The sequence below is a fragment of the Takifugu rubripes genome, chromosome 2 (assembly GCF_901000725.2).
Source record: "Takifugu rubripes chromosome 2, fTakRub1.2, whole genome shotgun sequence".
NCBI lineage: Eukaryota > Metazoa > Chordata > Actinopteri > Tetraodontiformes > Tetraodontidae > Takifugu > Takifugu rubripes.
The window spans coordinates 4800686-4826501 of NC_042286.1; the positions used below are offsets into that span (position 1 = coordinate 4800686).

Genomic DNA, 25816 nt, shown 5'->3' on the forward strand with positions numbered 1-25816 from the left:
TCTGAAAAGACATGGATAAATTAATGCAGCCGCTTACGCTTTCATCCTCCTGGGAGAGGCTACGAGTGTGAGCCAGCCTGCGAGGGCGACCAGAGAGGATCGGCCTCTGCTTTTGAACTCTCCGGGGGTGCAGACGGCGTCTGAGGTGCCGGACGCAGTGGCTGTGAGGAAGGGTGGCGTTGATGCCGTCTAAGAGCCATTTAGCTAGCGGGGTTGGAACCAGCATCCTGCATATTTGTGAGTTCTGGCATTAAAACACAGCTTCAGGGCGTGTGGAGGAATTAGGATGTAAATCTATACCTCCTCTTAAGATGCTTCCAGGGAGCTGTGTGCTTTATGAATGTGTGACTAACTGATAAATGACGCTTGTGTTGTTTCTCTCATTAAATCAGGCGTAAGTGGCGTGAAATAGGCGCGAACCAACTGCTGATGAGTTTGCAGCTCTAGAAGAGAAGCTTCTCAAATGGATAAAGAGTAAACATTGTAACCATCCCCATCCCAAAGCTGCTGCATGTTTTTGGACCGGAGCAACTTTATCCGTCCCTTTATATTTTGGGTATATCAGAGCTGAGCGCGAACGTTGGCCGGAAATTAAAGTGGATGTCGTAACAGATAAAGTGATATGAGCCTTTTTTGCAAAGTCAGGAGTTCGGGGCCATAAATTTGGGAGGTGTCCTGCTGGTGTGACTTAAAGAAAACTTTAAAGAAAAAATACTGCGAGTTTTCCGGCGTGACAAACACCAGAGTGGACCCAAAGTTGCTTAAACAGAAAAGCGGACCGGGAGAGTTATTGCCTGTTACAACTGCAGCCACCTTTGTCACAGTAAATTCTGCTGAGATATTGGGTTAAAGTTACAGATGTGACGCTCGGAACCTTCTGGAAAAAAAGGTTGTGTTCAGAGTCGTGACGCGTCCATTAATAACAAAATGAAGCCGCCTCAAGCGAAATCGCTCAAAAGTTTCTGCACAAACCCAAAGTGGAATGTAGGAAATCACGTCAGGCGGGCACTTTGGTTGGCGATGTTTTTCGAGCGACCAGCAGGGGGCAGTTGTTGCGTTCTTGTTGAGCACGCCTCAATGACGGAAAAACACACTTCTAAGTACGTACTCCAACAGGTGAGGCAGCCAGTGACCCGGGTCCTTCGACTTTTAACTGATAAATAGATGCCGATGCTGAGTGGACGACAGCGTTTCCATCGCTGCTGTTGTGCAGAACTTTGCTGCTTTGGATGATGCAGCAGATTTCAAACATTGATGGTTTATATGAAATTGGGAGTTTAATCCTCTCTGATGAGCGAGGTACTCCCATCACCGCGGCCCATTGTATATTTTTAAGAGACGGCGCAGTTTTCAGTCCCAACATCTGTATCTTGATATTGTTACAACAAATCCGGAGCCGCGTCAATGCCAACCCGAGGCGGACCTCGGCGCCCGGTGCCAGCCAGACTGGTTTTAATATTCTTTATGGACACTTTAAGAGCCCACTTGGTCTTTGAGCAGCCTGAACTAATCAACCAATGACAAAATCCGTCATGTGGAGTCTTTGCAGTGCTCTGGAGCGTCGGGAACAATGAGGCTCTGGCCAGACATGAGTGGCCAGTTTAATCCAGCGTGTCATCTGGAGTTTCTCCTCAGCGGCGAGGGAGATATAACACAGGGAACTTCTGTGTGCTCGCCTCGGTGCTTTCAAAGCATCCACGGAGGCTGTCAGGCTGATTTATTCCTGACATTCCCTGTTTGGGCCTTGGGTGTCGGCCAGTTTTGTTGTTACTGGACATCTGAATTTAAAATGATTCTCATTAAGATTTTAGGCAGCCCGAGTGCTGCCTTGATCGAAACAGGATTCCAGTCCAAACAAGGCTTTAAGGCTTATTTTTAGGACGGGCCTGCAAAATCTGCAGACCATTAGCAACAGAAACAGTTGCCTGTCAGCGCTGAGGTGCACGGGGACCGTTAGCTGTAATAAACAGGCTTCCTCCAGCCTGGCCCAAACGAGCTTCACTGAAGAACTCAGATCTTTTTCAGGTTGGTTGGGGATGTAATGGAAGTTTTCTCAAAGCAGCCGGCTGCACATTTTCACCCTGTCAGGACCCCCGGAGTGTGCGTTCCAGCGTGTGTGTGTGTGTGTGTGTTTTTGTGTGCATGCTCTTATCATCTTTTTCTCCTCTCAGGTAAAAGCTTCATCGGCAAGTACCAGGTTGTAAAGACTCTAGTCGGGATGCGCGATAAGCAGAGCTGAGAGGAGCGTCAGCGTTATTCCGCAGAAAATATCAACTCTGCAAATTAAGAGCCTTGAACCGAGATCCAAGCGGCTCCGCGCACTCAGAAAACAGACAAACGCGCTACACGCGCGCAGCACGAGGCGTGACCGAGAAAGCCCCACACAATACAAACGCAGCGTGGTGCGAATGCGGGAGCACAAACCCGGAGGGATCTTCGGGCAACGCGGAGAAAGTAAAACCAACAAGGGCGCGTCGAATCCCAAAGATAGGGCGCAGCCCTCATTTCTTATTTAGGCAGCCGTTAGAAAGGCAACGCTTGGAAGGCGCGAGAGAGAAAAGATCTCCTGGTGCAGAACACAGCCGGCGCAGACGGAACTCAGAAGGCAGGAAGGTGGGAATTTGGATAAGGAGGGTGATGTTGGAGAGAGACGAACTGGCTGTGACACACGCACACACACACACACACACACACACACACACACACACACTCAGCATAATTTCGGGGCCCGCTCCGTGTGTGGACCTCTGAGCCCCTGGACGGTTGTTCAGCATCCCATTCAGTCCCAAAACAAAGCTCGGGGTCAGGGCAGCACTCCAGACACACACTCCACTGAGCACATTCATATTTCACCGCCATTGTCAGCAGGTGCAGGCAGCCGGAGACGGAAAGAGACGCGGACGGCGAGCGTGAATATATGTTTGAGATGAGCGATAGCAGAGGCACTGCCTTGGTTTAATATCCGCACTTGAGGAGGGAGCGGAGAGGCGACGGTGCGCGTTTGTGCGCAGCGCCGAGGAAGGATTGTGTTTCTTTCAGCGGCAGCCTTGTCTTTCGCACCACAACCCGCATCCGAGTGAAGTTTTCCACTATCTAAATGTCACGGTGAACTCATCTCAGCCCGACGGTTGTGATTTAACCCTCTTTCCTGTCAGAGGTGTCAAACAGGAGCAACCGCCGCGCTTCGCTTCAGCTCATGTAAAACAAACAGAGAAACTGTTGAATGAGTGTGTTTCCCCCGCGCACGGCGCAAATCTAGAGCCCTGATTAAATTAGGCGCTCGGATTTGTTTGCACAGTTAATGATGCAACGCTGAGGAGAGCTCTTTAGGTGACCAGACGGAGGCTAACCGTGCTGTCAGGCTGTTGTGTAATTACATGCAAATCACATTGTTTGATTTTCCTCTAATTTCTTCCCGTCCCCCAGCGGTAAAGGCTGCTCGCTCGGCCTCGCTAGCAGCACGCATGTGGCAGGCTGCAATAACAGCGCGGCGAATGACTGGTTAGCCCAGCACGGCAGCCAGTTAGCTGAGAGACATTCGGTATTAGCAATGGTGGAGGAGGAGCCACATCTCTGGATTGGATCCGACTCCCACGGTTGCGGGACAGCGTGTCTAACACACTAAGAATGATTCTTGATTGCATTCAACCAGTTGCCTGATGCTTCAGCTGCTCGTCTCCGAGGCAATTCAGTGACGGCTGGCGGTCCAAATGTGAGTCCATTTGCCATAAGTACCTTGTTCATTTCCCTGCCACCAGGAAAGGTACAGCGGGAACATGCAGTGAAACCATCACGGCAAATCTATATCACAGGATTCTCTTCCTCGGGAGTCCATGAACAGGTGAGATGGCCCGGAGAAAATGGGATTCGCCCATTTTGCATATTGGTGTCCAACCAACCGGAGCAACGTGGACGTGCAATTACCACTAAAATAAAATGTGAGCACGGCATTTGGCGGTCTGCGAAGACTGCTTTAGCGCGCAACCGTGCCGACGCGAATCCCGGTAATTAACAGAAAATCAATGTAATATTGTTCTCAGCACGGCTTTAAATCAATTCAATTAAAACTCAGAGCACAGAGTCATCATTTTCCTCCCGGAGGCCTGCTGGCGCGCTGCAAACACACGTGTGACAGGTAAGCAAAGCGAGCGCCGCGGCGGGCTCACAGCGGGGAGACGGGGCGTTATTTCCCGTCACGCCACCCAATCAAACAGCAGGCGTATCAAACTGCGCTAACGTGGCGGAAACAATCCGACGCAGACTTTTCTCATCAGCTGACTGTTTCTGATTTAATGACACCCCCACCCCCCCACCCCAACCGGCCTGCGATTGCCCCGATGTCATCAGTAACGATCAGGTGGTGGAAGTCTGTGAATGACTGGTCAGGCAGGTCTGGAGTCAGCCGGCATTAGCACTAAGTGCGCCGCTGTCATCTCAGCACGCCGCATCTGCACCTCTTTTGTCTGGAGCTCCTTTGATCCCCCCCCCCCCCCCCCCCCCCCACTTCTGCAGAGATAGAAGCCTGCAGCAGAAATATGCTGAATGGATTCATGTATCATCCTCCCCCCATAAACAGCCTCTGGCCCCCGCGCTATTTATGACTGTAATAGCTGCTGTTATTTATTAAAGAGAGTGATTGTTGTCCTTGCTCAATAGGCAGCGTTGTTTTCTTTGCCGGCGAGAGTATTTGTGTTTTCCTTGATGCGGCGCCGTGTGCGACGCGAGGCGGCGCACTGGAAACGATGGTGATTGATTCCGGTGTTGAACCGTGGAGAGAGGTACAGGAGCATGCTAATCTGAATTATGATTGCCACTGTAATCGCATTTTCCTCCCTGACTCATCCATCCACCTAGCGCCGCGCGCAACGCCGTGTTCTGATTACGCCGCACATCTGTCAATAAGAGAGTAGGTGCTCGCTCCTCCGCCGTCGCCCTCTGCCTTCTTTCCACTGCCATATTTTTCTATTTCATAACTCTCTCCTCTCCTGCAGCCCCCGTTTTATCTCTCGGCCTCCCCGACTCGCTAACCTGTCCTCCAGCAAAGGCGGTAATCACGCCATCATACGGGGCAGAATGAGCTGTTTGGACAGCGTGGGGCTGGGGAGATAATGGCGTCATTCTGGGCTCGAGTTTGACCGAGAGGCGGCTCGACAGATGAAATGGCAGCATTATTTAGTTATGGGGAAATGATAGCAGCATTCCGGGCGCGGTGTCAGCCCACAGGGGCCACGACAGCGCGGACGGATTTATTCTCAGCGCCCCGGTGGTGGATTCACAGGCTGGTAATGAGGCATCTGGAGCTTTGGGTGAATGTACAGAGGTTTCCACCAACAGGTGAGAAAACACCTCTGAACCAGTGATGGATGTGGAAACCAGACTTCCCGGGTTTGAAATAACACAAATGGAAGTCGTCTGGGGGCACTCGAAGGCCCGTGTGTCGGTTAGCATGCGCGGGCTCCAGAATAGATGGGCTCGCTCTGAGTAAATGACCTGCCGTGATGCAGCCTATCAGCCGAGTTCTCCGCCCAGACTCTCCAATATCCTCTTTTCATCCGTCTCTATAACGGAGAGATGACAGAGGGATGGAGAGGCAGGCCGCCGAATTGAGTGAATGATTTCAAGTGCACGAGCGAGCATAAAGGGGCTAATTAGAGGCGGGGGGAGAGCGAGGGAGACAGGGGGAGTGAATAAAAGAGTGTCGGGCTCTGATCTGAATCAAGGGTGTCTTAAAAAAAGGCGGCTTCCATCGACTGAGGGGCCGTTTGAGGTGAGTCGGGATGGAAAACGGCAGCTGTCGGCGCCACAGTTACAATAAACTTGACGTTTTTGTCAACCCTTGTCTAAGTAAACTCAGGGCGTCATACGGGAGAGTGTGGATCAAATGTCAGATACTTTGGGTACAACCGAGTCCATTGTGAGAGTGACAGCCACAGCGTGACCTCTCGTAGCTGTCGCGCAGCCATTACCCAGCAGGAAGCTAACGCCTCCAGTTCTGGCGCATTTACTACAGACTACAGATTGTCGCTCGCTGGGGGCTCCTTTAACTGTTTTTTTTTTTACACACTTTCATCATCAGGAAAGCTGCAAAGTGGAACCTTGTATCATTAAAGATACGACATATGTTCTGCAATTTAAAAGAAAAATATGCAATGACGGGGGCTGAAAAAAGCATATTGCAGGATCCAAACGACTCCTCTCGACTGCCAGCTGTTGAGCTGCAACAAATATGATTATTTGCATCCCTCCTATGTCTTTCATCAGAGCCTCAACTACAAACCATAAACAACGGCACTCGAGGCTGTCGAGTGCAGCAAATCTCTCTCTGGAGGAAAATGCTCTATCTGTATTTTTTCCTTTGGATAATCACAAACAGCCTTTTTTTGTTTGCAGGTAGCTCAACTCTTCGCTCTATTAGGGGGAGGGGTAGCGCTCAGGCACGACTAAAGTTGAATCCACGGTCACGGAAGGTTCACCGAGGTTAAATAAACAACAACTGACCTTTGCACCTCTTAAAAATACACTGAAAGTGGAGCTCGTGTTCTTTAGACACCTTCACTGATGGAATCTATTAAAGAAAGAGTGTTTCCCCACTGCTAATGTGGTGTACTCAACATCCTCTGGGGACAAAGTGATACAGATTAAATTAGCAAAAAACTTTGCTTTTAACAGCCACCGAGTTAGCAAACACGCCATTAGTCATTTGGATCTAAATATTTCCACCAACCTCTCCGTACTTGCACGACCTTTAAGAAACTGCAGGCACTGTTTATTTAAATATAATATTCCACTGCTCCAGTTCTTTTCACAACAACAGCATAACACACACACACACACACACACACACACACACACACAAACACACACACACACAGGAAATACGGCAATCGCCGCCGCTAGTGCGCCCGGTTCCATTCATTGATGCATCGGGACCCATGGCACGCGACAAACGGCGCCAATTGACCCGCCGGTCGATGAGAGAGACGGAAGAGCTCACCTTGAAGACCACCTGTACATGTTTTACACCGTGATATAAGCTACGCTTCTGCATCCAGGCCTTCTCTGAGGAGCTCAGATCCAGATCTTTACCTGCTGTCTTTGACCTGGTCAAGTTATTAGCCTAGTATGTTTCTGGCCACGGGGGAATCGTAGCAGCTTGTGGGCTAACTAAACAGAAAGGAGGGAGACCTTAGAACCCAACACCTTCGTATGGTGAGGTTACAGTGCTGCCACAGAGCCATACATAAAGAACTTACAGATATTTGATCCCCATAAGGATCCTTGACAGCTGTTTGTTTTCTGTCCTGTTTTCTAATCCAACTAATTAGCATATTCTCTGATTAGCGCCCAGAGAGCGCAGATGTGGTCTGTGATGCTATGTTGTGTCTGGAAGATAAAAATGTTCTGGCAGATTCCACAGGGCTCAGAGCCAAGACAACCTCCCCAACTCATTACAACTGTCTCAAACATTGTTTGGAACGTGGTCTCTTTCCTCAGAGCTGAAGACACAGCTAATACGGCCCCCCGCTACCTCATCTTTAGCATTAATTTTCTCATTAAATAAATGGGCCAAATCTCTGCATCAGTTCTTAATCACTTATTTGACATTAGCTCGTCCGACCAGGGGTCCTAATTGGAGTTGTCAAAAACGCAGAAAGGGCAACTGGCGTATGAGCGGAGGGCAAAACAACGGGACTGAATGATAACCTCATGGTTTCGGAGACGCCACATGTGTGCGGCGGGGCGTTCATACGCAGATGCTCACGCCAGTAATGAGGCGTCTGGGGTCATTTGTGTCCCACAGAACGGCGGTCTTTGAAGTTCAGAATGTACGGGGAAAAAAAAAACTCATCACGCTGGAGTGGGACAAGCGTGCGCGAGAGCGTGCGCATGCAGACGCTGAAAGGCGAATTCGGCTGCCGATAAGACCCAGACTGGCCTCAGAGATGTGGTCCCGCTCTCCCCAAAACCCTGCGATGAGAAAAGGGAAAAGAGAGCGCCATAATCTTTCTGTAAATGCCAGCTCGGAGTTCAGCACCCGACAACGTCGCCCCAAGTTTAGGTTCACGAGAAGATGGCGTGCGCGGGATCTGACGCGGGGGAGGGGCTTTGTGGAGCGCCTGAGCCTGTCAGGGGTCCTACAGTGATGTGTGACCCTGTTAATATCCGCTGGTGTGTGAACGTCCCCCCTCCTGAGGCAGCTGATCCGATCTCAATGAAGATGAAGAATGAAAGTATTGATTGATGTTGATTGAAACAAGTAAAGGCCATGAAAGAACGCGGGACGCCGCCTTATTGGCGCCCCGTCACACACGCGGGCTTCACACTGTTCCACCCAGCATGCCTGCGGAGGAACACACCATTTACAAAATATCACAGATAATCGAGTCGAGATTAACGATGTCATTTTGATTAATGCTTAATGTTTAATTAACTGGAGTTTGGGTCTTTGGCTTTTCCTGCATAGCAAACAGGCCGATCACTCCGCGTCGGCTGCACCGAAGGCATCAGCGCACGAATGCGACAGATGAATTTCATATTAATCTCCCGGAATGATATTTGTGAGCCACCAGATTTGATGAATAATTAATATTAGTTGCAGAAAACAGGGAATAACAAAATAATAAATAGCAGATGGCTGCGTCCACGTGGTGCGTTTGTGTGACTAAGCGACGCCAGCCCCGCGTCGACGACACGTTATACGCCAACGATTGGCCGCTCTTCCTTCCATCCGAGACGTTTCTTTGATGTTCAGGTTAGCTTACGAGAGAATGTTAGCGTGAAATCGATGCCCCGTCCGGGAGACCACATGACCATCCGGAACGGTGGCACTTGAGCAACAGTTCATAATCGTATAATCGCTGCTCTTGCGGTCGGGATATGGGAGCATAGATTAGAATTCTACTTCCTGTCAGCTGCTCCTCCCCAGGCTCGCGGTTGCCAAATACCATAACATGATTTCACACTCAAATCCTCCTCCTGATATATGCATCTTGCTCTCATTCCACGTACATCCCTGACACCCCCTACCGCCGCCGCCACCCCTGCTCCCCTTCATCTGTCCCCCGCTGCTGCACCTTACATTTGCAGGGAGGCTGCTGGAAGAGGAAAAAGGTGTTTGGCAGCGGTGGCGGGTCGATGTGTGAGGGAGAAGGTGGGAAAAAAATCAATGTCTTCAGCAGATGTGTCCCTCTTTTTCTTAGTGAGCAGAGGAGAGCGCCGTGGGAACATTATTGGGAGTTAAATGGGAACACTGGTGGCTAGTGTAGCATTTCAGAACACCTTTAAAATCAGATTAGCCGTCTGACAGATAAGGAGAGAGAAAACCGCACCCTTATAGGAGAGAGGTTTTGATAGATCGCCAGGGGATAAAATGACATTTAGAGAGCAGATCTTCACACATCTGTCATTCTGGAACGTCAGAGAAAGCCCTCAGCCGATGCCCAGCCTTCAGCAAATCAACAGGAAATTCAGCTCTCAGAACATCAGCTCTTCTCCGTTTTTCTGTAAATAGTTGAATCAAATGTCAAATAAATCTGAGATTAGCTGCTAGCCTCCCGGGCGACCACTTAATATTGGGTTTCTAGGCTGAAGCATTTCCAGGGACCGTCCTAGAGAAGGTGTTTAGCTGCATCTGTGCGCGGGTCAGAAACCAGAGTGTAGGTCACCATAAGCTGCTTCCACAAATGACCTTTGGGGCTTCTGGAGACAGCCTCATAATACAGGGCTGCGCTCTAGCATCACACGGTGGCGGCCCACCAACATCAAAACAAAGCAATGAAATATGATTCACAAAGGTTCGGCCACAAAACCTCGTCCTGCTCTCCTCTGGGACGGCGGCTGTGGTGCAGAATGTTGCAATGCTGCCGCATTTTCCTGCAGCCAGCTGAAAGACTGCGCTATGCTCATTGTGTTAGCCATTTAAGAGCAGTTGTTCTTCAAATTTGACAAAAACGTTGCTGACATCCAGACCAACATCGTGGTTACTTTTGGAAACGGTGACACGAAATGACAGAATATAACAACGCGTCCGACTGAGCAGAACGATGCATCAGAGAAGCTAACGAGGCTAAAGCAGGACTGTGAGCACAGAAAATAGGTCTGCGTCTGTCAGATGGTCGGTGAATATTTTTTTTTGCCTCCTGTAATTCAGCCGTCATCCACACTGACCTCAGGCAGCCGTGACACCCATCCAACCACAATCACGCCGCGTTTGACAAAAAAGGCTACAGCAGCGTGACGGTAGCTTTGGATTAACAAAAAAACACCTTTTCCCTGCTAAATCCAAACCAATTCCTCCAACAGGCTTTCACCAAACCAGCAGGTTTGTGAGACTCTGACCGGCGTGGAACGTTTCCAGCTGTGTGTGAATCACTTTGAATGGAATATAATAACTCAAACATGGGGCTAGAGGCTAAAATCAGCCCGTTTCTGTGAGCATCAGGGGTGGAAAAACTGTGAAAACGGGGCTGCTGAGGTTTACGGGAGGAATTAAACGTGTAAATGCAGCTTTCCATCTCTAACATCTCCAACATCTTTATGACAAAAAGGTTGAAATGTTTCATTATAAAATATAAATGTTTCCCTCGCAGCCCAGCATCGTTAGGATTTCATGGCCATGCAGCAAATATTTGTCGAAACAGAGAGAGAGAGAGAGAGAGAGAGAGAGAGAGAGAAAGAGAGAGAGAGAGAGAGAGGGAGAGATGAACATCATCATTCTTGCAATCATGATATAGAATTTCTGCCTAAGTGAACGTCTGGCAGCTGGGTGTTACAGGCCAGTGAGAAGGTGGCATTTGGATAAAAATAGCCCTGCGGCGGGGGTCTCGTAAATGGATGAGAGACACTAAAGGGGGATGAAAAGAAAAACACACATACATGAGCACACAAACAGAGCAACAGCAGTGATTTCATTTCCCTTCCTGCCACAGAGGGGCTAAATAACTCCGCTCGCGGTATTACAACCGCTAAGTTTGATGGTTGTGAACAGCCATCCCATACAGGTGGAAATAGGAGAAGAAGGGGGTGGTGGTGGTGGGGGGGGGGGGGGGGGTTGTAAAAGCATGAATGGAGAATAAGGCTGAATGGATAGACCAAGAAGCAGAGGTTAGAGGAAATGGAAGGTGTAATCAAATGGAGAGGAACCAGAGAGAGATGGAGGAATAGTAATGGGAGAAAAGAAGGCATAATGAGAAAAAGAAAAATGGAAACACACACACACACATACATAAATACACACACACACACAGTGCCGAGTTGAGATTTGACAGTTGGAATTATTCCTCTTAACTAAAAAAAAAAGTGCCTTTGAACACACACGTGTGCGCACATGCACACACGTAGTTATATCTTTGTAAGGCCCTTCATAGACATAATGCCTCTTACTGTAAACATCAACCCAACTTTAACCCTAAAACCAAACCTGAATCCTCAAGCAGCCTTCTTTGGTCCTCACTCTGTATCATGAACAAACACACATACACACACGCCCACATTTATTCTTATCTTTCTACACTGTGCAGTTTTTCTCGCAGAGGGAGTCAATGATGAGGTCTTATTCCTTTAAATAAAGCAGTATTAATTACAAAGGCAGACTTTGGTAATAAAGTGCATTAATCGATCGGCAGTCGTTAAAGTCCGTACACACAGGTGCAGCAGAGGTTTTCCACTTAAAGGAATCCCAGCCTTCCAGCCAGCACACGAAGGCCGGATAAGAGTGAATTTAGCCTTCAAGGACATTTGATTGAAGCCATAAAAATGAAATATGGTTACTGGAACGTAGTCACTGCAGAATCTCTCCCTCAACTTCTCATCTCTTCCTCCTCTTCTCTTCTCTTCTTTATATTCTGCTTCCTTCCTCTGCAGATGCTTGATCCTGCCAAAACACTGCCTTCACCCCTAACCTTCAGGGGTGCAGGAGGCAGGAGCGAGAACTAACAGAAGCTGACACTGCGGGGTGAGCGGAGCAGAGGAGCAGCTGAAAATGTTAGCCGCACTGCAAATATGGAAACAAGGCCAAGTAAACAAGAGCCAAAGTCATGGGCTCACACTCCAGCACTTCCTGTCAGGACTTGGATGAATGGAATCATTTGAAGATGGAAGTGCCCAACAGTTTGCTGACAGCAGGTCAAACGCTGTCTGAAATCTCGGCAGGAGGAACCCTGACAAGAGCAGTTGGAGATATTTGGTCAGGAAACTGAATCTGTCACACAGCAGCAAGCTAGAGGTTTAATTTGACCTCATTGAAGAGACAGCTAACGTTCTCCTGGAGCAAGATTGGTGGGAAAACAGAAGCTTTTAGCAGGCGGAAACCGCCATTAGACCCCGGCTGCAAGTGGGTAGTCAGATCTGGCGCCATCTGGCTGTTTCCTCAGCAAATATCCAGCTGAAGTTCTGCAGTTTTACCTGCCTGAGCAGTAAATAAAGTCGAACAAAAGGGTTTGTTTTTAGGGACAGGGAGAGTGAGAGCTGTTATCTGGTTTACCATCGCCACTGGCTGCTGGGTCCGCATGTGTTGTATCTACTTATGCAAATGTGTCCACATCTCAGCTCCGCTGAGACCATAAAACCTCATACAACAACAAAAGTGTTATTGCTGTGTGCCGCACGTGGCTCCATCTCTGGTGTGTCTCCAGTCTTGTGGACGCCGTGTTTGCAGCCTGTGCCAGGAAAGACAAAGCGCGTCCCCGCCCCTCTCTCATCCACCCTCTTCCTCTCTATGCCTCCTATGCTAAAGCCTTTGCATATCTCCCTTGTCCATCCGTCCCTTCCAAACCTTTTGTTGTGGGATGTTTTGATGTCTTAGAGAATGCTTGCTATCGATGGAGACGCTGGAGGACGGGGCCGCGGTTATTATGAAAGCTGGGTTAACGCTGCAGCTGCCTGACAAAAGCAGGACTCCACATTGGACAAATCAGTCGATGGGGATGGACGGCTCCAGGTCTGGGACACGTCAATCACAACCTGATTTACGCAAAGCAGGAAAATAAGTTGTGCCTGTGCAGATCGATATCTCATCCTTTTTAAGTGCCAGCGAGGACGTAGAATTGACCAGCACTCTGAAAACACAGCGTCACAGGCTCGAGCACAATGGATCCACATTCAGGGTGGCCTCCCTGTCGCTCTATTAATTTTAAGTTTTCTATGACTGATTGGTTTAAGGTTCATGTTGAAGGAACAGCTTGTTCAAAGAAACGCTTTTTTTTGCAAAGTTGCCAATCCGGCGCTAATGTGTGAGGCTCAAAGGCAGCTAGCATATGCGGACAAGCGTTCTGGTTCAGCAGACAAATGTGCTCAGGATTATATTCATTAACTGGGTTTAAGATCTAACCGCAAACTAAATCCTTGCTAAGATTGCAGAAGAGAGATGAAAACTACGAATCTAGATTAGAGTGGATTAACTAGCCTAATTCACAGGAAGATAGCATTATGGCTACATATCTGTGTTAAAGACAGAAGCAGATGTGCTACAGCGAAACAATGAAAACTGCCAAAAGATGCAGAAAGTTGAGGGTGAAATACTTTTAATTGGGCATATAGTACCTCGCCTCTCTGTAGCTTAAGCAAAAAAATGGTCCAGTTTTTCACTTTGACAAATGCTGAAATGAATTTGACGTTTCTGGTGTTTTTGCCAGCATTTTCTGACGTGACGCTATTGGTAAAAATGAATAATGAAATGTTGCATCCTTCAAGTGCTGCAAAAAAACAGAAGTTCTTGTGTCGTCACATTGCTCATTCTGTGTTTCCTTAAAAACGAGGCGTCTCACCAACTTGGACCCTCCTCGTCTATTTGCACGGCCAAAAGAAGACAGCAGCGGCATCCAAAACCCACAAGCCCGAGCAGCAAATGTGCAAAGACACCGCACAAAAGCATTTTTCACATCAGACATCACAACAAAGACACAGAGACAATACATTTGGCAGAGCGCTGCGGCCACCGGGGCAGCTTTGGCAGGCGACCTGTGGCCCAGCACTGCTGCTGGTCTGACTGGGAGGAGGGAACGGGCGGGCTGGGGCGTCCTGTTGTATCTGCCATACAGCTAATGAGGCTGGCGGTTGTCGTTTAGGCCATAACATGCTGCCATTTTCAAAATTACCACCCCCGAGCAAAGTCTGTCGGAGAAGCAGCTGGGATGTAAAAAGGATGGTTTGCTGAGTCATAACTTTAACTTTCTTTCCGTCGGGTGTAAAATTTACACCACTGGCTGCGCGGAATAAAAGAATCCGTCACCAAGCATTGGAAACACTGCATTATAATTTTAATGCTTGGTTTTGTTTTCGTGGCCTGCAGCAGAATCGAGTATTCAAGCGTTCAGGCTTGCTGCGGGTCCGGGGACCAGCATCCATAATGTGCTGTAGCATTTTGGCACAAGAATGCTATTAGAAACCAGGCACTGATTGATCAGAAGCTAATGGTGTTCTGGCTCAGCCGCCCGAGGCCCTTCCTGGACAGTTAAGAAGGTGTGAATTGTATTAGCAGACGGAAATGTCTGCACTGTTAAAGGTGAGATTTCTGCTAATCTACCGTTAGACATTAAATGTAACAGTAACCCTGACATGTTATCCTGAGCATATCAATCGTGCTGTGTGCTCACTTATTATTTATTCATGTGAATACTGATACAGCTTATGTTTCTACAGCGGCCTGGAGGAGACAAACAGAACTAATTTAAATAAGAATTGAATTATCTGAACATCTGTAGTTGCCTACAAACTTTAATGTATGAAGCCATGCTGAAATGTAAAGCAAAACTGCTTTGATGTTTTTCTTTTCTTCACATCACCGAGGAAACGGTACTTTTATCCCTGACAGATCTTTTTATGCTGCCATGAAAATATTTTCCCAACCAACCATTTTGTCCCTTATCCCAGCCTGAAAAAGACCAGTCGACCAGACGGTTCCACCAGAGCGCCTCGACAACGGTTCCTCCTGACAGTGTGACATTACCCGGAGAAGAAACAGCCTGACTGGCTCCGCTGCTCTTGAACTGAAAACAAAACAACCTTTAGAAGCTTCAGCTCTCTGCACGTTCCGTTTGCCTCAATTAAGGCACGTTCTGCACACCTGAGGGAATTCCACGTCTCGTTCTACCACTCGAAAACGCACATTTATATCCACCCGAATCTCATAGGAAAAGCACATTTGTTGCACGTTGGCGTCGTCTTTCAGTTCTTTTTAAAAAGAAGTGGGGAAAGTTGGAAGGTGCTTTGATGCCAGAGACCTGAATTAGGCTGAAATATTGCTGCGTTCACCTGTATGACTTGGCATGAGATAAGGAGAAGGACTGTGCTGCTACAGGGAGGACACTCGCTCCTTGTCTTTGAAGGGCAATGAGGAAAGAAAACCGATCACATCTCATTCCTCGTCTTCCTATCACACTTTTCTGCTCTTTATTATGCTGCCTCTTCTTCTCTTTTTGTGTCTCTTCGCCCTTAAGCTCTCATTTGTTGTCACCTTGCCTCATTTACTCCCCGGCTGCCTCGCCTCCTGTCCGCGTCAAATTCTTCTCACGGGTTCGTTGTGGCGCAAGAGTATCCGATCATCTTTATGTCTTCGGCGTCGGCACTCAGCTTGAGATATTGCTCGGGTTTATCCGCCGTTCCGCGCCGCTGCGCCCACGCGGGCGGCTGGGACGGAGGTCAGGATGGAGAGAGAATGGTAGAAAAGGCAAAGGAGGGAAGATAACGAAGACATCCCGGCAAAGGACAGCCCCTGCGGTTTGATGGATGGCTCCGGAAACAATCTGACTGAGTGTGCTCACCCACACGTGTGCGGCGTGCCGAGCTTTGACAGTCACTTATGAGTGCGCGGTTTGTCAAACAAGCACAACTTTATTTATTATCACATCTGCAGCTGTATATCTGTGTACTGCGTGGGGCCGCGACCACTTCCACAGGCCGCCATCGTCAATTTTAATCAGAAGAGTGACTGTTGAGACGTTAATATCGCCGCATTAAAGCGCCGCTGGATGATGGCCAATACTCAATATACTGAGATATACTGATGTCCCAAACCTATTTGATACACACAGGCCAGTGGTGCAGTGCTTGGCAGAGTATGTGTGGAGTTTAGGTCCCACCGATCTCAAGTCAGACTACTCAAAATGCGCCGGAGGATCTGTGTGATCGTGAGAGTCACATTCCTGAATTAAACGAGGTGTATCCGTGGATTCATCAGGAAGACGCCCTCAGGAGGGAGCTGCCGAGCTGAGACATCAGAGGACGCGAAGTAATAAGGAGAAAGAAAGGATCCCAGCCCCCGTGGAGCTGCCATCAAAGAGGCTGACATCGAGGTGCCCAAGCAGAGAGCAGGCCCATAGAGTCAGGACAGGGTACAAACACGGGCTGTGGATTTAAACTCTGCAGGTTCTTTGGACACCAGATTCCAATGAGCAAAAGAAGACATCCGGAGAGACGTTAGCCTATCGATGTGCCAGTGAGATGCGCAAAATAGGAACTTTTCTGGCCAGAAAACTTAAGCAACAGCCAAAGTGAAGTCCTGCATCAGGGACCCTTTTCTTTTATCCATTCCTACAAAGCAGGAAGAACAAAGCAGCTTGCAAAAAAAAAGATCAAAGCAAAACATCCAATTCAAAGCTAGAACTGTATGCTAACACGCCGTTTCCGAGGCCAGGCTGGTGTTGGAGACTGTCAACAGAGTTTTACCAACTGCATGGAGACGTGGAGGGGGGAGCGGGAAAGGCGCATGAAAGAAAAAGGCCATCAAAATGTGTTTAGGTACTAAAAGCTTTAGTGCCATCCTGGTTGCAAAATTCAGACGCAATCTAAGGCGTAATAACTCAGTTCCTTTATGAAGGTGTCATTATCCCTCATATCCACTGCAGAAAAACATCCATAAATCAGGTCTCGGAGGACGTTTTCCAATACGTGTTTATATACAGGTAAACAAGCAAGTGTGACCAAAATATAATCTGTCACAATAAACCTACAAAAAAAACACACCAAATAACCAGCAGAAGCTACGTCCACTGCTATTTTTCCATGCTAACAACCTAGCGGCTGCTACAGTCTTGATTTGAAGGTCAGCGTCCAGAAAACGACAGGATAGTGCTCAATTTCAAGGTCTTCTCAAGGTCGCATCGCACGAAAGACCAATGAGACACTGTTGAAGAGTAGGTGAGACAATGACATCCCATAATGAAGGGTAGAGATTAATAGAGAGAAGAAGAAAAATGAAAGTCATCATTCGGCAACAAAGATGGCAGCGAGTCTCTGGCGGTGCATTAAAAAAATTCGTACACTTTGATGAAATAAAGTCTTTGATGTCTGCAGGAGGCCATAATTCTTAGTTATCCTCTCCTTTTGATTGATGCACCTCAGCAGAGAAGAGGTTTAGTCTTCGATGAGGCTCTGACACCCTCCATCGCTCACTTCGCTCTTATATTTTGGGCAGTAGGTTAGCATCTGCATGCAAAACTGATGTGAGGTGTGACGACCAGCCTGTGGGCCAAATAAGGGCAAACCGTCTGCTCCTCTACACGTGTAGCTGATGCGAATGACATGTGTTCGCGTGCCTGCCGCTGGTGGCCTGTTTCTGCCGACGTTCGGGCAGCCTCCCAGTGAAGGCAGGTGGTGCTGGTGCCCGTTCCAGATGGGCTTTAAATCAAGCCCCATTTCCTGCCAGCTTCCCACATAGATATCCAAGACAGAAGACAGAAGCTACCTCGGGGGTCCGCCATATTTAAGTTTCCATCAGACATGCCTCTCAGGTCCACCCAGATTTTCTGCTCTGTCACTTTCAGCCCCTCCACCTCTGCATCCTCATCAGTTTACTCCATTTACTTTGATTTCTTTGGTCTCTCTTTCATCCCGTCTTAATCGCTCACTCATCTACCTGCCGTACTGCGCCATTCTGCACCTTCCATTGTCCTCTCCTCCTCCATTACTTACATTTCAAGTCTATTTATGGGTGTTTCCCTTCACCGGTTCAACTCCGACCTCACCCTCGTGTGTGCGTAACCGTCGCTGGTCCACGTCTGCCGGCCATCTGCCAACATCTGTTTAATCTCCTACCAGCACATGCCTCTGTCACCTTCTCTCGCCCGTCTTGCCTTCCCCATCTGCTCGTCTTTCACCTGTGACCTGTGGGAGCCTCGGTGTGTGTGTGTGTGCGCCCTCCCAGTCGGCCCTTATCACTGAAGCCCAGCTGGTCACATTTCTTGGTCACATTAATGCAAAATCCCATTAATGCACATGTATAAACAACTGTCGTGAACCAGCACTGTGCACAGAAAGCCAAAAGTCTGCATGTCTGCATTTGCCATTGCTTTTTGGAGAAAAATGATCTAAATGAGCACATTGCTTGCGTGCATCAGACCTTGCTTGTGCACGTGCGTTGGCTTATCTATGCGGATGTGCACGTGTGGGCTGTTTGTCAGTCGCAGACAGTTTGAAATTATCACTCAGTAATCCTCTAATGAACACGGTTTAGATAAACCTCCCTCCATCACGTTCCTCCACAGAAGAGAAAACATGGCTTCCTGTCAGCCGTCCTCTCGTTTATCCCTCATTATCTTTTCCATCTTCCTCTTTTCCAACATTTTCACACATGAGCCTGACAGAGTTCCATTGGAGGGGACATCCTGTAGCATTAACTTGCATCACAGACAGCTAATAATTGGACCTTCTGCTCCTGTGATGGCAGTACTACTCCACACCACAGGGGGCAGTAATCCACATTCTCCAATATGACACTGATTCCAGCTTGTAGCTGTAAATGACATCATCACAACATGGCAGCACATGTACCAGAGTGATTTAACCAGACAGGTGACAGCACAGGTGGTCTGAACCTCAGAAACGAGCTGAGGAGCATCACCAGAGAACATCTGCACCGAGGGGTTTCAGGTATGTGGTCAAGAAATCTCCCCCGGGATGGGGAAAAGCCACACATGTTGAACGGATTTCATTTCCCATCTGGCTTTGTTCACCTGAGGGAGCTGCAGGAGGTAGCGCCCCCCGTCCCCAGCGCCATCTACACACTCAAACCTCATATTCCTGCCACCACTTTCCTCCCATTTTTCCTCCCACTCTCTTGCTCCATCCTTCCACTATTCCCTCTTTCTTCCCTCATCCCGCTGTCTTTGATCCAGGCCCATCTCCCCGATCCCTCTAAATTCCCATTCTTCCTCATCGCTGGACTCTGTCACTTTTCTCCCCCTGCGGCTCCGTGGGGAAATAACGCAGTGGTTTCGTGAAGTTACTGGTGACGTTTGTGTTACCAGAGGCAGAAAACCACAGCAAACACTAACTCAGACGCCACGTTGAGGCGCTCCAAAAAAGGCCCACGGTCCTCACGGGCTGACACGGCGCTCCGTTTCTGCTCAATTAATCTGGCAACGTCAAGACGGCCCTGAACTGTCATCATCGCGCCAATAAAGGAAAAAGCTCGGAGCTGCTTGCGTTAAGTGGCAAACTGTCGCTTCGCCTGCGGCTCTGGTTCGGCACAACTTCTGTCCATCTCTTTCAACTGGTTTATTCCGTTGTGGTCGACGCTCAAATCCCCTCATCAGAAAACACTGAAGGCGCCACGGCCTCGCAAAGCCTCATTAGGCTTAATATCCTTTAGTAAGCACAGAACAGCCAGCTGAACGAGCGTATGTTCACGTATGCAGGCGTGTGCACATGCTTCTCCAGCGTGAGAGCGCAGGTGTGTGTCTGTGTATGTGTGTGTGTGTGTGCGTCCTCTGAGAGCAGGGCTAGCCCAGAGCCACAGTGGATTAAAATGTAATTTCATTCAAAGTCGCAAATTGAGTTTTTTACCACGCTAATCTTCATTTTGCTTAGCAGAATGAGGGATGTCATTTAAAGGGAAAAAAGGAGAAGCGATTAATGACTGAATGCAGGTGGGATGAATTGCAAAAGGGAAAAGTGCTTCAAGCCAAAACCACAAAGGTTATTCCACATCATAGCACCTTCATTTATGATACATAATATTTTTTGTCAACCTAAATGTTCCCAAGACTTTGAGTGATGTATTCAGAGTTCTACAGACTTCAGGTCGCCATGTTACCTTGGTAACCAATTACAGTATTGTAGATGGCTAAGGAAGGGAAACACAATCCAAGACATCAGCATTAGCGCACAATTCCTAAAGCTAAAAAGACTCCATGTAATGTTGAGCAGCCTATTTTATAGTGGCGTAGAGGGAACTATGTTACAGTCACTCTGGTTTCACATTTACTTCGCAAAGAATTGTAGAGAATTGCTTTGATCTCAGAAACAAAGAGAAGGAGAGAACAGAGGGCGAAAAGGAAGAACAGAGGACAAAAGAATGAAAGCATGAATATAAATAAATGAAAAAAGGAGGAGTCGAAATGGTAGAAACAGATTTATGACAAAAGAGGAGAGAAAGAGAAGCATTAGTAAAACTGAAGGAAACAGAATCCTCAAGTGGAGCAACAGGATCCAAAGAAATATGCTAAAAAATGTGCATACATATGATCAACAATAGGAAAGACAGGAAATAACAGCAAAATGCTCATTTATATTATAGATATTATATCCTTTTCCCAACCAAATAATTATAAAAAGCCCAATAAAGAAACCAGAGGCCAGAATGCAGCTTCCACTGTGAAGTATTGCGAATAATGAATTTGTAGCGAGCCGCCCATCTCACCTAATCGCAGCGAGGAATCAGCAAAAACCATTTCCTTCCGCTCTCACCGCTAATACATTTCCAGAGGAGAAATCATGATCCACAAAATAATTCCTGTGATCTTATCGGCGGATCAGGGGTTGTTTGGCGAGGCGGGCCCTTTTAAAATGGCCGCCTGCGTTAAGAATGGACCTAGATTGTGTTTTAAATTTAATCTGTTCGTGACAGAGCAGCTGAATTATAACATTTATAATGAGTCTCCGTGTCACCAACACGCGCTAGCGTTCTAGCAATTCCAAAACCCAGCTCCTTCATTTTGGGGGGTTAATTAAGGTTATTTGAGGGCTGTTTTTGTCACTGAAACATCAAATATCTCCAATTTCATTTCTTCCTCTAATTCCATGAAAAAATGTGCCTGATGGGGAAAAACAAAACAAAAACCAAGCACCTGAAACGTCCATTATGATGCCGATGGGAATTAGCAGTCCATTTTCCTTTTCCTTAGCTTCCTCCCTAGGTCCCCTCTTCCCTTCCCCGCCCCTCATTTGGCCCGCCATAGATGGAAGGGGGAGATTTACGGCCCGGTTGGGGGGGTGGGGGGGTGGGGGGGGTCACGCAGTGCTTCTAATTAGCTTAAGTAGGCTGGGAGGAAAAAGCTATTCCACCTCTCAGACGAGTCCCACAGCTCAACCTGGGTTAGCAGGGGAAGGAGAAAACAGGCGGAAAGCTGATTTGCTGTCACTGAAACTCTGTCAAACTACATAAAATGATGCATCAAGCCCATAATGATGACTTTCGGTTTGGTTAGTTATCACCAGAGAGTGATTAAAAAAGATCTCCCACATTCCCTGACTCTGCTCAAAAAACCTTTTTTCTTTGCATCCACACAGGAAACATTTCTGGATCAAGTTTCAAGAAGATCCAGCCGGTTTTTGGCACAAGTGTGTGTTTTGTTTCACTTGTTTCCTCCTTGTTCTCCCCGGAGGACTTATCCTGTTCTAAAGCCTACCTTCCATCTTTAATTAAAACCCGATGCTCCATTTAAATTTGTTACGCATGATTCTGTGGTTCCACTGGGTAAAGTAGAGAAAGTACTCACAATAAAAGTGTAATACTTATGTTAAATAAGCCTGTTTTTTTTTAACTTAAAATGTTTTCTCCTGAATTTCAACAGTGTAATCTTGGCACAACTTTCTCGATTCTAGTAAAATTCTTTAGAAAGTATATTTTGACTTGTAAATAGCCTGAGAAATACTTAATATCTTTTGCATTATATCTAACATTTTTGAAAGCAAACCAGTGCAACAACTGAATCAAAGCAAGACAAGCCGACGATGATCAACACAAAGGGTTAAATCAATAGTGTCTGCACGTCCCTGGGAGTGAAAACTCTCTTCTGATGGGTCAGAAGAGTGACCTGCAGAGGCTGAGGTCTGGGAGGGTCGATCATCTTTTGATCACTGCTTATGAACAACCAAATGCTCCTCAAAGACAAGCCCGAGAATGTCCTCTGAGGAAGGGTTCTGATAGCAAAGGGGGGGGGGGGGGCGAACAGTCACATGACCAGGAGGCGTGAGGGCTTGTGAATTCTCAAACATCTCAGGGTCATGGAGAAGATGGCTGAAGCTGGGTTAGGGTTAGCCTGAAACTGACGCGCATGTTTGTTTTCTGCTTCAGCTCTTTTCCCCTTTCACCACATGGTCTTTTATAAGCACACCCTTTAAAATGACTGTAAATATGGAGTTTACCTGGAAACGCTAACTTATACGAATTCCTTTTAACCATATTTACCATCCTTTTGGAATTATTTGTGGTTCAGAACAACAGATACACTCAGCATATTTCATATCAGGTGAATATGAATAGTGCTTTACATAAATAATTATGCTAAATAATCCATAACATTGATAAAACATACGTTGGTAAAGGTGGTGCAAACCTGTCGTACACAGGTTGTGATAAGGATGTTGTATCTTTCACAAAACATGTTTGTACTGGACAAGATAGAGTTGGTGTGATCTTTTTAAAGATTGCTGGGTTGGAAAAACTTATCGCTGGACATTGGAGACTATTTTTGCCATCCTACAGCAGCTGCACAGACTGTTACTATAGTTACAGCTGTTTTGTTGGTAAAATTGTAGAACATTGCTTTGATGAGATGAAGGAAAAGTTAAGAGCGGAGGATCGGGGAGAGATAAAGTTTCAGGAAAGATGGCCTGAAGAAATGCATAAAAGGGAAGAAGAAGAAAGAGATGAGGAACATATAGAAGCATAAAAGAGCCAGAAAGACGAGGATCAAAGCATCAAAAAGCAACAGAGCAGAAAAAAAGAAATGAGGAGGTAAAAAAATGGGAGGAATAGAAAGAGCAGAAAGACAAATCTTTACTCTGCACCAGCATGCTTGAGTTTCCTGCGTCATGAATTCCGATTTTTCAGTGGTCTGATTCCCTCCTGCCTCCGTCATTATCAAGATTTTGGTTTTTTTGTAAAAACAGAATCCAACATTCATTCGTCACTACACGTTTTGGAGGAAATTTACCACATACACTGTGCTGCTGGTGCATCTGTTGCTGCGCTCAGTCCCAACTAAAAACACACTCCTCCCTCATCGATCATGTGGGACTTCTCCCAGCAACTGCACAGTTTTTCCCAGGAGAATCACCAGCCTCACACTTTGTGCAACATGTTAGGAAACAGGTGGGAAAGGCCCAGAGTCAAAGGCAAAGCTTGATTTTCCCAACAAAAATAGGAAAAGATACGCGAGATCACACACGTCCAGTGCTCATTCCCTCATCTGCTGCAGGGTTTATTTTCAATTTAACAAACACTTCTCAAGCCACTGTTTTCCCTCCTTTAGCCAGGCAGCAACAGCTACATGGCTGATTTCTACAGCTGTCATGAGGTTTCGTATAAAAACATCTGTCCTCTACCTGAACCTGCCTTCTCTACGCTCCTGAGCTTGACTTTTCATGTCTCTGCTGCCTGTGCGTGTATATGTGCCTCACACTCTAAAACTGCACACACATTCTCATTCTGCTTGCGAAGTGAGGCCATTTTTGTGATGTGAGGACATTGTGGCTGGTCCACACAAATTCAAAGGACTGTTTGAGTGTTAAGGCTTGGTTTTAAGGTTGAGGGTAGAATTGGCTTTGATCAGGGTCAGGGTCATGGGGTTGGTTGGGATGCTTAAGGTTCGATTAAGAGGCTGGCTAATGCATTATACCATTATATGTGAAAGTCCTCACAAAGACAGAAGTACAAGGATGCGTGTGTGTGTGTGCAGCCTGCAGTTCCAACTGGACCTGGACCGACTGTTGCTAGCGTGAAATACACTCCCATTGATTTCCTGAGCAATGCTCTCTGTCTGTCTGTCTGTCTGTCTGTCTGTCTGTCTGTCTGTCTGTCTGTCTGTCTGTCTGTCTGTCTGACTGACTGACTGACTGACTGTCTGTCTGTCTGTCTGTCTGTCTGTCTGTCTGTCTGTCTGTCTGTCTGACTGACTGTCTGTCTGTCTGTCTGTCTGTCTCACCAGCATCCATCTCTGTGTGTCAACATTAGCTGGGAAGTTGCCAAGATGCCACAGTTTTCTCTCTTTCTCTCTCTCTCTCGCGCACACACACACACACACACACCCCTCTAATCCTCGGCTGCTTGAGCCCAACACAAGACAAGGCCAGCAGATATTACAGATGCAGCGGGCCTGCAGCTTTGGCAGCTCCTTTGAAATTAATCTGAACAGCAGGAAGAACATAATTAGGTGAACAACTAAAATAACCCCGCGCACCAAAAGTCTTAAAATGTGTTTTGCTGCCTTATTTTATTTTATTTATCGCTCTTGCCCTTGAAGAACAGCTCTCAATGAAACACTGTTGCCTTGAAGCGCGCATGCTGTGTCCCTCCCAGCCCGGCTCAGCTCTCAGATCGCCCACAGGCGGGTGGGTCAGTCAGCGGTTCAGCCCCGACTGTCAGCTCTGTGATAAACGCCAAATGGAAATCTGTTTTTGGCCCTTGGCTGCTGCTGACGGAGGCACAACGTGCGGGAAGCATGACAACCAACTAAACGCGCACCAACGAGGTTTCTGGTCGATTAAATTCAAATAATACAGTTGATTAGAGGCGGCGCACCGATGCAGAAACTTACGCGCTCCGTCCACCCACCTTGGTAAGAAGAGGCTCCGTGTCCTCCAGGATAGAGATGAAGGGGATTTCCAGGAAAGAGGAGAGGAACTCCACCTGGATCAGCTCCTCTCTGGAGCGGGGGAAGGCGAGTACGGCTGACACCCCTCTGACCACCAGGTCCTGGCAGGCGCTACGGGACAACGAGAGCGGGTCTCCTCCCGCGGGGGACCGAGCCACCATCTCAAGGCTCATGTTGTAGGGCAGCAAGGGGGTTTGGGAGTTGGTCGCGGCAGAGTCTGCCCCGCTGCTCTGGTGCCGGAGGCTGACCAGGGCGCGGTTGAGCGCGTTTTGTATCCGTGCCGGCTGACGGGTGGGCAGGAGCGCGCCGAGGCGCACGGTGTGTCCGATCCGGGCGAGGATGTGGCACGGCTGCGGGTGCGGGAAGCACGACTCCGGGGAGCAGAAAACAGCCGATAAGAGTAGCAGCGGCAGTGATCTGGCAGAGAAGAGAAGGAGATGAGGTCTCCTGGGGGCAAGGCAGCAGGTCCAGAGTCCAAAGAGAGACAGCATGCTGCAGCTCCGACACGCAACAGTGGAGGACTGGGCTCTGCGCAGCGGGAGATGGCATAGCTCCCTCTCTCTCCCGGCTTCCTCCACCGCTTCTTCCCGGACTTGCTGCTCCTTGCCTTCTCCCTTCTTTGTCTTCACTGATGTGCGGTGTCGACGGCGGTTTGTCGGCTCTCACCTCTTCAAAGTTTTCTTGTCGACAGTGAAAGGCGCGCCGGCGAAGGAGGAATGAGCGCGCACAGCTCAGAGCGGTCGCCCCGCTTCTGTCAGTCTCTGCTGGAGGAAGGCGCACCAGCTGTGGTGTGTGTGTGTGTGTGTGTGTGTGTGTGTGTGTGTGTGTGTGTGTGTGTGTGTGTGTGTGCGTGTGTGTGTGTGTGTCCGTGCGCCTGCCGGCCAATAATCTAACCTCTCACGGAGCCCGCTTCTTCCTGAATTTTAATGAAAAGTCGACGGGTAACATTTCCCTCCGCTTCTCAGGGTCTTCACCACAGAAGCCGCAGCACTTTATCAAACTGC

The 25816-nt window shown here is 47.9% G+C and overlaps 1 protein-coding gene across 1 annotated transcript in view; it reads right to left on the bottom strand.

Moving 5' to 3' along the window:
* grin3ba (glutamate receptor, ionotropic, N-methyl-D-aspartate 3Ba) overlaps positions 1-25559 on the bottom strand; it is a 50959-nt gene extending 25400 nt beyond the window's left edge. Inside the window, exon 1 of the mRNA XM_029832922.1 lies at positions 24773-25559. Coding sequence (XP_029688782.1) covers positions 24773-25303 — 531 coding nt within the window. The 5' untranslated portion in view covers positions 25304-25559. The remainder of the gene's footprint in view (positions 1-24772) is intronic.
* Between the last annotated feature and the right edge of the window lie 257 nt (positions 25560-25816).